Source organism: Pararge aegeria, chromosome 13, assembly GCF_905163445.1.
Source record: "Pararge aegeria chromosome 13, ilParAegt1.1, whole genome shotgun sequence".
Taxonomy (NCBI): domain Eukaryota; kingdom Metazoa; phylum Arthropoda; class Insecta; order Lepidoptera; family Nymphalidae; genus Pararge; species Pararge aegeria.
The window spans coordinates 5,291,258-5,305,127 of record NC_053192.1 but is presented as its reverse complement, the minus strand read 5'-3'; the positions used below and the strand labels follow the sequence as shown (position 1 = coordinate 5,305,127).

The 13,870-nt window shown below is 34.1% G+C and overlaps 1 protein-coding gene across 1 annotated transcript in view; it reads left to right on the top strand.

The window, feature by feature from the left end:
- Positions 1 to 13,870, top strand: part of LOC120628781 — a 71,315-nt gene that overhangs the window by 44,193 nt on the left and 13,252 nt on the right. The window contains exons 12-14 of the mRNA XM_039897400.1: positions 2,856 to 2,947; positions 4,179 to 4,409; positions 7,451 to 7,613. Of these exons, the coding sequence (XP_039753334.1) occupies positions 2,856 to 2,947; positions 4,179 to 4,409; positions 7,451 to 7,613 (486 nt within the window). The remainder of the gene's footprint in view (positions 1 to 2,855; positions 2,948 to 4,178; positions 4,410 to 7,450; positions 7,614 to 13,870) is intronic.

Here is a 13,870-nt window from a genome sequence, read left to right as displayed (position 1 = left end):
TACAGCAGATTGGCGCCGTGGGCAGTGACTCTGCTGTCTGAGTCCAAGGCTGTGGTAACGATTCTCACATCTGGAGAATGTTTGTGTGATTAACAAGAATGTTTTTCTGTGTCTGAGTGTTTATCTGTATATTATAAGTATTTATGTATATTATTTATAAAAAAATTTATTTGGGGCTAGATGGCGATCTGTGTATTGATTGATTTATTTATTTATTTACCGTGATCACTGACATAATAAACTGTGAGCATAAAATATCATCGAAATTAATTCAGATTTGATGAAGAAATGGATTAAGATAACAAAAATAAAAACTACACAAATGATTGAAGTCTATGTATAGCGAGCTTAAGATTGACCTTAGAGTACCAGTATCTCAAGCGTCGTGTCGTGACATCTAAATTGTCACGAATGTAGGCAATTTTCGTGACACATTGTCTCGTTGGTACATATCTTTATTATGTGTGAATTATAATATACTTATCTGAGTATTTATAGATTTAGATTAGGATTTAGAGGACGGAGTGATATAATTACGATTAAATAATTCTTTTTTTTTTTTTTTGCTTCCGCTAATTTGACAGCCGTATTAGCGCCCATGATTTAGCGCATGTCGCTTTTTATGCTTCGTTATTCATTAGCATTAGCATAGTGTGATAATTTTAATGTTACTCATCATATGTTTCATTTTATACGAGTAGCTAGGCGTTTGGAACACCCTTCCAAGTTCCGTGTTTCCTGATGTTTTTCTCGGTAGGGTAGTAACTAGCCACGGCCGAAGCTTTCCTCTAAAGTAGACCAGAAAAAAGAGAACTTGGGACCTTCCACTTACTTTGACAGCCCTCACCACTGCGCCAGGAGGCCGTCAGAAAGAGGCGGTTTATATACTATAAAAAATATTTCAGCGCTATATCCATTTCTGGCACTTATTTTAAGTGGGTTTGAAACAGGCTTTACGACAGTCTTGGTCGTAAAAAATATTCCAAAACTGGACTGTCTTCAAGTTTGCAGAAAATGTTATATTATATTATATATAGTTTGCAGAAAATTTACATTAACAAAATCGTAATAAAACACTTTAAGGTTAATGTTACTAATTTCAATTATAAAAATATATATCTATACACATATCGCACATAGCCCAAAGTAAGTGTAGCTTGTGTTATGAGAACTAATATACATAAAAACTCATAATATAAAACACCTAGACATTGAAACACATGCTTGTTCATCACTCAAACATTTTCCAGTTGTGAAAATCCAGCCTTTGACTCAGACAGCAGTGTCATTTTGCACTACGCCAATCGGCCGACCAAGAAATATAAATACTGAGCCTAATCAAAAGTTTTTATGAAGGAAAAGTTAATAGATGGTGCTTGAAGGTGAAAACAATCAAATAGACATAATCAGTCTCGTAAAATTACAGAGCTAGTTGTCACAGTATGTAACCTTAAACTGGACATTTATTATTTAGAGACTTGTTAGGAAATAAAATTAATTTCAGCTCTATATATGGTCTAACTGGATTATTTATCATGTTAGAAGTATAGTAGTGGGCATTTGTCTGCGGCTTTAAGTTTCAATTTATTACTATGGCAATTAAATCATTATTTTCTTTAAAATGGATCTTCTACTAAAGTTGGGCTCGGATTTGTACGGTTTCAAAATTCGAAATTTAAAATTAATTTATTTCAATTGGCGTCTCATAATCGAATATATCCTGGGTTATACGCATAATACGTAGTCAAGAAAACGTGATGTAAAAAAAAATACTAGTTTGGCAGATTTTTTTGTTACTAACAACGCTTAAAGCAATATTATTTTTAAATTAACTATAGTGTTTTATATAACATACCTTGACGTCCCTAAAATAAAAATTATAATTCTGATATAAGAGCGTCAACAATATTAAAATAGTGTGTAGTGCTTTAAGCGATGAGAGAAGTTTGCCCACAGATCCCCTTGTGTAGTTTGACGCCATAGATTAAAATGCACTTAATTTGTTCAAATAATTTACTCTGCTTAATTTATTGAAGCCTCTGAAACTACTCGGCAAAAAAAAGATATAATAAAAAAAATGTACTACACACAAATCGCCACATAGTCTTAAAGTAAGCGTAGCTTGTGTTATGGTTAATAAGATGACCGATGAATATTTTTTTGAATAATACCGAAACATAAATACTTATAATATAAGATAAGATTTTTTTGAAGAAATTTCATGTTCCTCGCATTCATATTTTCAAGTTGTGGTATTCCAACCCACAGCCTTCGACTCAGAAAGCAGTGTTTCTGCCTACTGCGCCAGTCACCCGTCAAATATATAAGTCAAATAAATAGATAGAACTAAAGTATCACTATAGTATACCATATTAATATAATTTCTTTTATAATGTCCATAACTTATCTAGTTCTATCTAGGTACTGTAAGTGGGCCTGCCGTACTAAATAAAGGTGATAATTTATTGGTTATGTTATATAAATTATGTATTATGTATTTTATTATTGGGCTCCCTAATGTAAATGTTCCGAATCAACAGCTCTGTCTTTTTGAAAGTAATAAATTACTACTACTACTTTTAAAAACTTTATTCAATAAACAGACACAAGTTCAAGCTTTATAAATAAAACAATAATTAAATAGATACGTAGATCTGATCTAGTTCTTTAGACACAATAAGAAATAAACGAGGTCAAGTTACGCAGGAAATCTATATGACCTACATATTTATTTATATCTATTGTAAATCTTTATTACCTTTTAAATCCTTTCGATTCAAACCATTTTATTAATAATATTTTAATAATAAAATGGTTTGTTCCTGTTGAAATTAACTATTTTATTTACTGTCAAGGATTTCTTTGTAAGCGTTTACACAATCTACATTATACTAATTATACTAGAGGTTTTACGCGACTTCATCCGCGTAAAAGTCAACCTTAAAAGGTATATGCTGTCCCAGGCTTTGTTTAGAACATTTAAAGGGGAACAACTTTTTCATACGTGATTTTATCGAACCTTTAATCTTTTACGCAGCGCACGTAGCGTAAGCTCTCAAAAGGAAAAAAACCTCACATTTTGAATCATTTTTCATTGGTGCTATGCTCCTTTTAGTCTTAGAATGATGATATATACTCTATAGCCTTATTCTGATACATGGGCTATCCAACACTCAAAGAATTTTCCAAATCAGACTCGTACCTAAATAAATTAACCGTTTAGATACTGACTGCAGCGCCATCTGTCGGGCTGATTTGTGAATTATTTTAATCAATCAATCATTAAAATCGGTCCAGCCGTTTAGGAGGAGTTCAGTGACTTACACACGTACAGTAGAATTTAATACATAAAGATTTGCTACCTGCGACCACTATACAAATGCGTGGTGCATATTTCAATTTATTAAATGAAGCATCAGCATAGTAGTAGTAGCAGAGCCTTTTCTGAGCTCTTCCGGGAAGTACATCCGCCATGCTTATTTCTGCCGTGCTCATTCCTGTGTTCCGGTCTTGCACATGAGGTTTAACACCTACACCTCGGGTTTCTAAACGCAGGGCAGCCATTTAAAGCACGTTAACTACGAGCCATCTGGTTCGTCGGTGATTAATAAATATACTATGACAATACACACATCGCAATCAAGCCCCAAATAAGCGTAGCTTGTGTTATGGGTACTGAGATGACTGATGAATATTTTAATGAATTATGTACATAAATACTTTATAATATACAGATACACACCCAGATACTGAAAAACATTTATGTTCATCACACGAATTCTTCCCAGTTATGGGAATCGAACCCACAGCCTGGGACTCGGAAAGCAGTAGTGTTATCCTAATCCTAAGGTTGCCTTGCAGAGATCGCTTCTAAGCGATAAGGCCGCCTTTTGTATTCTACTCCACTCTTTGTGTTTCTCTATATACTTCCTTTATTTTCCTTACTGTATAATGGTGTACAAATAAAGAGTTTAAATAAATAAAGTAGAGTAGCTGCCCACTACGCCAATCGGCTCTCGTGTAATAATTAGTTATAAAAAACCATGACGGTAATTCGGATCTACACAATTACTGGATTGTTCTATATTTGCGAAGTTATAGATGAACTTTTAAGCTCACAATTAGGTCAAACCCCTTTATTTTCTTTTATAACTACTGACCAACTTACTGTATTCCAGAAAGTTCACAATGCCGACATCCATACCATTCGGCTCCAACGAGAAATGGCGCATAAACAGAAACATCTTCATCTTGGGCTTCGCGTTCATGGTGCAGTTCACAGCCTTCCACGGGGCGGCGAACCTGCAAAGCTCGGTTAACACTGATGAAGCTGCGGGTACCTTCACTCTGGCCGCTATATACTTCTCGCTCATTCTCTCCAATGTCTTCCTACCGGCTATGGTGATAAAGTAAGTATACGCGTAGTATAGAGTGCTTACTACCAACGCTTAAAGCCTTATTTTGAGGACGTCTTTTTAAAATAATACCTACTGCTTTAAGCGGTGATAGCCCAGTGGGTAGGACTTCGGCTTAACTACTGGAGGCCGAGTTCGAATCCCAGCACGCACCTCTATAAAACGCGCGTAAAAGACGATTTCCTATCTAATAATTAATGATTTATACATACATATATACTCATATATATGATTTATCTTTATATTATGTAATATTAGTATGTAAACATTAACAAACATGTAGTTATTTCTTTTTAAATTGAATCTTGCACCTGTACCTGCTTCATAAACCAAAGGTTCTCTGGTGGAGATCCCTTCAAGCGATGAGCATATCTATTTATTTACCTTTTATTTTGTTAATTTGTGTTTTTTTCTTGTATGTGCATTGAAGACTTTCTATCTATCTCTTTTTTTTAAGTTATGTGCGTTTTAATAATAAAATGCCACATGCTTCAACGGTGAAGGAAAAAATCGTGAAGAAACCTGCATACCTGAGAGTTTTCCGTAATGTTCTCAAAGGTGTGGGGAGTCCACCTATCCGCAATGGGCCAGCGTGGTGGACTACGGCCTTAACTCTTCTCATTGTGGGAGGAGACCCTTGTAGTGGGTCGGTAATGGGTTGACATGATCAAGTGATGATATGATCTTGGATCTATCAATACATATAAACAATAGTGTTTAAAAAAATATTTACACTGAGGCTGGGTACTATAAAATTAATTAATTTCTTAACGAAAAGGCTGCTTAGAAGCATCCAGAATATTATGCAGCATGCAGAATTGTGAAAATGCTGTTTTTAGAAACGAGCATCTAATGAGTTTTTTAGCGGCTTCTTTCATTGCGAACCGATGTTGGTAGAATCAATACAAACAGACTACTTTACTTGTCTTGATTAAGATTTAAGTAATTTGAAATTAAAAATTAATGTACATGTTTATGTATCGTTTTATGATAGGTAGAAAAACCGTCATTGAAATGGTCAATATTCTAGACTCCATTAACACAGAATTAGCACAAACATGGAGCTTGTAAGTTTAATTCGTTCAATTAGTGTAGATTTACTTTATTGCAATATGATTGATATATAATTAGAGAAAAAAAATAGTGTCGCGGTGAATTTATAGCGGTTGGTAATAAGAATTATATGATTGTACCATAAAGGTTTTTTCCTCGAAGTGTACCTACGTATTCAGTTGTATCTAGGCTTGCTGCGTAGTTCACTTTATGGTTTTTACAGTTATTTTTTTTTTTGATTAGTTGTAATTGACTTATTCTTTAATTGAGTCAAAGTCAGTCAAGTCGAGTCAAAGTAGGTCAAGTCAAGTCAAGTCAAAGTCAAAGCCAAAAAACTGTGGGAAATGTTGATGATAGACAGTGCTTTATTTATTGAAGTAAAATTTTCTTTGTTATATATTGATTATCTTTCCTTAGCTTTCTGAACTTCTGCCCATCAAGATCCTCTTTATTTATCCGTTAGTCAGTGTTAAATGTTTTGCTAAGATGAATAGAATTGGGTTATAAGCGTTAATTTGCGAAAGATTAAAAAATTAGCACTTATTTGCATCCGATCATTATTGCACCAGACCACTCAAGCAATTGTGCGTTGTAAAGCTCCATTATCTCTCAAATATCCGTAGGATGATCCGGTTTTGGAGCATAACGTGCGTAGAGATAGAGTGTTTAGTGTGAGATTTTTTCCCTGTTGTGATTAGGTGGCGCTTTTTCATTTCCCTACAAATTGTTGTTAACTGTCACGCGATCGAATAAGTAAACATAGGTAAAAAATCGCGTCGTGTCGCGGTTTATGTCAAATTAACTAAAAGTAGATTACGTCATTTCATAAAAAAAAATTGCAAGGTGCGTGTCGATTGTCTAAGAGGTCGAGTGGTCATTTATTGAAACAGTGGGTCAATGTTAAATGGACTGACGGTAAATTAATCAATCGTGAGTATTACCGATTTCTGCCGACCGTACAATACTCCATTGTTAGCAGTACTAACAAACAGCGTTTGTTTTAATATCCGTTATCGTTTACCTTGCCTTGCGTATATTTTTTTGTAGCAGCGCATAGTATTATCTATATATAATATGTCTGTCTGTCGACTAGACCAGACCAGACCAAATTCAGAAATTATAAACTGATGGAACCCCTTCTATCAGTGTATAAGACGACAGCACTCAGCAGTGCCCCAGAAGAAGGTTGAAGCCATGATGTGTTCAAAAGCCTGCCAGCCAATGTGTATTATTTTCCCAGAGGAAAATTTCCAAAAGGACCTAGTTGCCTAGAAATAAGGCATTGATAGGCTGGCCTTTTTGAATAGCGTTCTCCCGCGAGTCTGCATGTCAACCTTAAAAAAAGGCATATGCTGACACGTACTTTTTTTAGAATCTTTAAAGGGGAATACATACAACTATTGGCGTAATTTTAGCCGTTTATGCATCATACGCAATGGAAGCTCACGAAGGAATATTATTTCCCGATTTTATTACATTTTTTATTGACAATCCGCTCGTATTGGTTGTAGCGTAATGTTATAATTATATAGACTTCCTTGATATACTCGTATGGATGATCCAACACAAAAGAGTTGTACAATAAAAATCAGTAGTTCAGTAGTAGTTAATGAGATTAGCTATCAACCAAGGAAATTCTGTAGCTTTATAATATTAGCGACGCTTCCATATTATTTCAATATTTGGCTATTTAGGGGGGGGAGGGATAAACAAGTATCTGAAAGGCCGGCAACATATTGGTGGTTCCTCTGGTGACCCGCATGCTCGAAATTCATATATTTCAAGAAGGCCTTAAATATACACTTTTGAAACGTCAAGTATGTCTGTTTGTAGTGACTCTACCACCGGTTCGGAAGGCAGATTCTATCGAGAAGAAGCCGGCAAGAAACTCACCTGTTGCTCTTTTCCAACATTTTACGCTCGCTATTCATTTATTAAAAAAATATTTAAGTATAGATTTTATGTCTTCTTTTTTACCACAGATGGCTGGGCTGCAAATGGACTATCGCATTGTCATTCATAGCGTACATGCCGTTCATAGGTGCGCAGTTCTACCCGTACCTCCACACACTGGTGCCAGCTGGAATGATGGTCGGCTTCGGGGGCGGGCCACTTTGGTGTGCTAAATGTACTTATTTGTCTGTGGTAAGTGTCTTGATATATTAAATTTTTTTTTTATTCCTCTACAAATAAGGCCTTGACTGCAATCTAACCTGGTAACCGATGATGCAACCGATGGTGGCGGGCCAACCGTTTAGGGAGTATGATAGTCATAATCGCGTTCTAGGCGACATCGCACCAGAACACTAAATCGCTTGGAAGCACGTCTTTGTCGGTAGGGTGGTAACCAGCCACGGCCAAAGCCCCCAAAAAGACCAGACAAGAGAAAATCCAGAAATTATAAATTCCCAAATTTCCGCTGCTGGGAATCGGACCCGGGACCTCCTCCTTATACCCCATACTCAATTAAAGGGTGTGGCTGTTACAGGCACACGATACTTACCTATACTATACCTATAGCTCAGGTTGGTGGACACTGGAATGCACTTTTTAGGATGTGTTTCTTGCAACAGAAGCAACTACTGAGTTCCTTGGCGGCTCTTCTCGGTAGAATCTGCTTTCCGAACCGGTGGTAGAGTCACACAAACATACATACTTGACGTTTCAAAAGTGCTTATAAAGTAGGCCTACTTGAAATAAATGAATTTGAATTTGAATTTTTCACACCCTGCGAAGTGCTGATCTGATAATAAGCGATGGCAATATCCACTTAACCTCATGAACCTGTATTTTAACCGACAACCACGCCTTTCAAATCGGAACACAGCATCGCTTCTTAGCGGCAGGAATAAGCTTGGCGATAGTACTTTCTTATACAGCCTCTGTCACAAAAATCTCTGCTACTTCTGTAGGAACTCCTTGTTCACAAAGTTAACAATGTAATGTTAACATATAAACACACACACATATACATACATACATACAAACACACACACACCTGCAAAACAAATTTATATATGTATATATAATTTCTTTTTTTTTTTGTTTTTTTTTTTGTAACTTACTTTATGCACCATCCATTTTCCACTCTTTTATCGGCTTCGTACGCTCAGGTTGCCTTTAAAAGATCACTTTTAGTGATAAGGCCGTCTTTGCACCCTAGCACTAAGTACTATTACTGTTTTCCTTGTATTTTCCTTTTTTTTTTGTTGTGTTGCAATAAAGTTTTTCTATTCTATTTCTATTCTTTAATTTAATATAATAATTATCTTGTATAAGCAAACATATACGCGAGTACAAGTACACACGCACAATCATAAACTCAATCATCGAGACAACAATTTAAGGAGAGCACTGTCGCCTGTAATACACCTACACGGTTTTTACCTAAATCAGGGACAGTAGATTTTAAATTGCACCATTACATACATTTATTACACACACACCAATATAAGTTGTGAGGTACGCATTTGTTTGTATCATTATTATAATTACTTTACGTTACTTTACTTGTATATGTACCTACCTATGATAAATAAAAAAATAAAAAAATGTAATAAAATTTTTTGAGGCCCCAATCTTATTAAACACGTATTATAAAAACGAAGGCTATGTGCTCCAGAGCTAAGGATTTTTTAGGTGAAGGACTCTTGCCCGTGAATTCTTAAGCGTTGATAATGCATGATTGGAATACGACATAAGCCAGTTTAGTTATATCCATTCGTTTATATCGTCATAAAATATAAGCATCATTATATACACAAACGGAACAGCACGTAGGTAAGTACTTATTATGTAAATTGATAGCAAATCCGGCTATTTATATGTGTCTATAGATGTTGATTCTAAAAATAAAGGATGAATTCATTATAACACGTATCAATGTAACATCCTAACATTTAAGTTATTTCTTAAATATAAATACCCTATAGACTTCGTGATGGATAGGTTTAATAAAATCTATAGCTTTGATCACCGAACACCGGTTTAAAGGGTCTTTAGCAGTGGCGTGCACTTCATACATGCACAAAAGCACTGCATACCCTAAAATTGATAGATAACCCGTATAGGAGGAGAATTTTAGCCGTTATATTCAATTTTCCTGCAGTATGCATACCCTGGTAAGGAACCCAAGGCCACGCCACTGGTCTTTAGAAAGAAGCACCGTGAATTTTGCTAAAAGTGGCATTATATATGCACAATATTATTATTTAAATATGTATTTTAAATGAATAAAATGTATTTAAGTACTTAAGGAAAATTTTCAAAAGCTCTTAAAATTTAATTTTAAAGATCTAGTACTAAGATAATTTCTCAGCAGAAACCCAAGTGTTTCCTTTGTGAAAATGCAAATTGCAGAATCTGGCGCAGGGCGGGCCACAAGCGATCGCCCTAACAACATAAAAAAATCTCTCGCTCTGCACTAACTTAACTATCTCTTTTCAATCACTCTTTTTGTCGTCACGCGCTTGTTAGGAAATAGGGAATTACAGCACTTTATCTATGATAAACCCGATGATTATATTAAATATATCAACAAATAATAGTTTGTATACTCATTGATAATGTATTGAAAATAGAATAATGGACTTTAGTAAACTGTCAAATAAAAGTATAGGATCTATGGCGGGAGACGCGGGTTTGACAAGTTAGATTGGCGGCAAAGAAAAGTGAGGACGGATTTAAAAATGAATTAATTAAGAGAAGGAGATTAAGTAAAGTATTGTGGATAGAACGTTACAAATTGGGTTGAGATGATTTATAATGGAAACGATACACTTAACGAAATATTGTTGTGGCGAAACAAGTCGTATGTACTGGTGATGGAGTCGTTAAAAGTTGTTGGTACTATGGGTGTACCTGATGTTACATCAGATAAGTATATCTCATCCCTTGGTTTATTTAGGTATCATATATGGAGCCCTAGCATAACTTTATACCGACAGTTTATGTAGCAGAGGTTGCTCTATACAAACAACTTGTTCCAAAAGTCCTGATGTTATAAGTGATAATAGTAGTTATGTTTGACCTGTCTTAAAATATGTCTTGTATCAAAGGGCCTAGCGTTATTACATATGACGTTGTAATGATGATGTTGTAATTGTGTTTATAAGTTGTTTTAATTGATTGAATAAAAGAGCAACGGTAGAGTTTCTTGCCAGTGGTCTTCTCTGCCGAAGACAGCATTCCGAACTGGTAGTAGAGTCATTTGAAGGTAACAAGTAATATGAATTATAGAGAAGCTTAATATACAGTATTAGAGTCAGTCCAGTTGTTTTATTTCACTCCTTGGGAAGTCAGGTTTATAGAGTACAGACCCACAACACTGCTCTAAAGCAGGTTGGTGGGCTTTAATGATGTCTTTTATAAAATGAATACTTTAATATAAGAAACTAGGTATTTAGCTTCAACAATACTGTTAATTAATGAAAGATCTAAGTGCCATCCTGAACATTGTGGGTATTATAGTGAATAAGTGAATACCTGGGCCTTCCTTTCTCTATATTTTTTTAGCATCAGAAGTTGGATCCTATTCATGTCCAATTTATGCCTTTCTCTAATGCAGATTTACTTTTTTTAGAACCATCCCGTCAAATGTGGACATAGTAAAGAGTTTGATGTTTATGATGATGCCTCAACTTTTTGCTACTATGTGCTGAAACAGAAACACTCTGGAGACAAAGCACCATGCTTGTTGAAAATCTATATAAGGATATGTGGTCCGGGGAACCAATTTATGTGATATTTTTATTTTTTATTTTTGTTGTTTCTACTTTGCAAAGATAGTACTTATTATTTGAAACTGGTATGGCCTAGTGGCTCTTTTTTACTTGGAGTCAAAAATAGAATTGATTTATATTTGTTTAGTTTGTTATAAACCAACTAGTCAAGTTAGCCAAACAAAATGTGTGATAAGTTTGATAAATTTGAAATTTCAAGTTTTATTTAACTAGTCAGGTTAACCAAATGGAATTTGTGTTAGGTTTTATTTTATTAGTCTGTCCAGGCTAAAATAAATTAACTGGTCAGGTTAGCCGAACGGAATGTGTAATAGATTTTTCTTTTAATTCTTATTTATTACATACAAGATTTCAAGTTTATATTGAGCAACTAGTCAGGTTAGCCGAGCTGTTAACATTTATTTAGGAACTTTTCTATGTACTTCGAGATCGAAGTACTTGTCAGGAAAGCCGAGATAGGAGAGATTATGTAAATTATTCAGAACATATAAAAGAATACACATAAAATAAAACAAAACAAAACAAAACAAAAAAAAAAAAAATTTTGTTGGTAGAATAGAATAGAATATGATTATGTATCAGAACAATACATATAGGGAAAATTACTACTGAATAGCTAAATGAAATAGTTTATATGTTGGGTTGTGTGAAGAAAAGTATTAGGAGTCAGCTTAAATGTTGTGGGTTAGGTTAGGTTAGAGATCTTTCAGTATGATGTTGAGAGAAGTTCTTAAAAATGATATAAATAAAATACAATTATGTATAAACAAAATAATGTTGCTGCTGCAAAGGAAAATATATTAGTTGCATTATAAATAATTAGATTATATTCTGTTAAACAGGTGGTTTAATTGATGTTTAGATTGAAATAATCTTTGAATAATAGAAATAACAATTAAACATAAACCTTGGCTTTTATGATGAGATGATAAAAAAAAAGATGTAAACTAATAGAAATAATTCCATCTTAGCGTTTTTATATTAATTTATTTATATTTATCTTATATATTACTTGACTTGGACAGTGGAAAAAATATGAATATCACCAGTGGGTGATGATGTTATTGATATCACTTGAGAGTGATGATGTTGTTGATATCACCAGTGGGTGATGATGTTATTGATATCACTTGAGAGTGATGATGTTGTTGATATCACCAGTGGGTGATGACGTTATTGATATCACTTGAGAGTGATGATGTTGTTGATATCACCAGTGGGTGTTGGTGTTTTGGTATATATTGGATTGACTATTAGACTGTACCGATTGCATCTGTGACTAAATGAGACTAACAATGTTAATGACAGAATTTATGGGAAATACAATTACCTGTGTGGATATTTTGATAAAGTTGGACTAGAGGCAAAAGGATAAATTGTTTGAGATTTATATTGAGATGGAAATATTTGGATTGTGATTGTACATGTTAAAATGTACAAGATAAATGAAAATGAGTATTTTTGATTTACATTGTTGAAAATTAATCATTTTACTTTATTAGAAGTATTATATTGTTGTAATATGTAAAATGGTGTGGAATTTTAATGAAATAATTTTTTTTTGGTCTCTTTCACTTTAATTATAAAATGTTATGATTATGCCTATCTTTTGATAAAATATTGTTTACAGTTTATTGATAAAAGTGTATACAGAATGTAACTGATTTGATGATTTTTTATGCTTATATACCATGAACTAATTTTATAGAGGTGTACATAAGATGATGTATTTATAAGGATGTTCTTTGAACCTAAAGACTTATGATACAATACATATACCTAAAAAGAATAACCCTATGTACTTCGAGAACGAAGTACTTGTCAGAATGGCCGTGTTAGGAAATAGGGAATTACAGCACTTTATCTATGATAAACCCGATGATTATATTAAATATATCAACAAATAATAGTTTGTATACTCATTGATAATGTATTGAAAATAGAATAATGGACTTTAGTAAACTGTCAAATAAAAGTATAGGATCTATGGCGGGAGACGCGGGTTTGACAAGTTAGATTGGCGGCAAAGAAAAGTGAGGACGGATTTAAAAATGAATTAATTAAGAGAAGGAGATTAAGTAAAGTATTGTGGATAGAACGTTACAAATTGGGTTGAGATGATTTATAATGGAAACGATACACTTAACGAAATATTGTTGTGGCGAAACAAGTCGTATGTACTGGTGATGGAGTCGTTAAAAGTTGTTGGTACTATGGGTGTACCTGATGTTACATCAGATAAGTATATCTCATCCCTTGGTTTATTTAGGTATCATATATGGAGCCCTAGCATAACTTTATACCGACAGTTTATGTAGCAGAGGTTGCTCTATACAAACAACTTGTTCCAAAAGTCCTGATGTTATAAGTGATAATAGTAGTTATGTTTGACCTGTCTTAAAATATGTCTTGTATCAAAGGGCCTAGCGTTATTACATATGACGTTGTAATGATGATGTTGTAATTGTGTTTATAAGTTGTTTTAATTGATTGAATAAAAGAGCAACGGTAGAGTTTCTTGCCAGTGGTCTTCTCTGCCGAAGACAGCATTCCGAACTGGTAGTAGAGTCATTTGAAGGTAACAAGTAATATGAATTATAGAGAAGCTTAATATACAGTATTAGAGTCAGTCCAGTTGTTTTATTTCACTCCTTGGGAAGT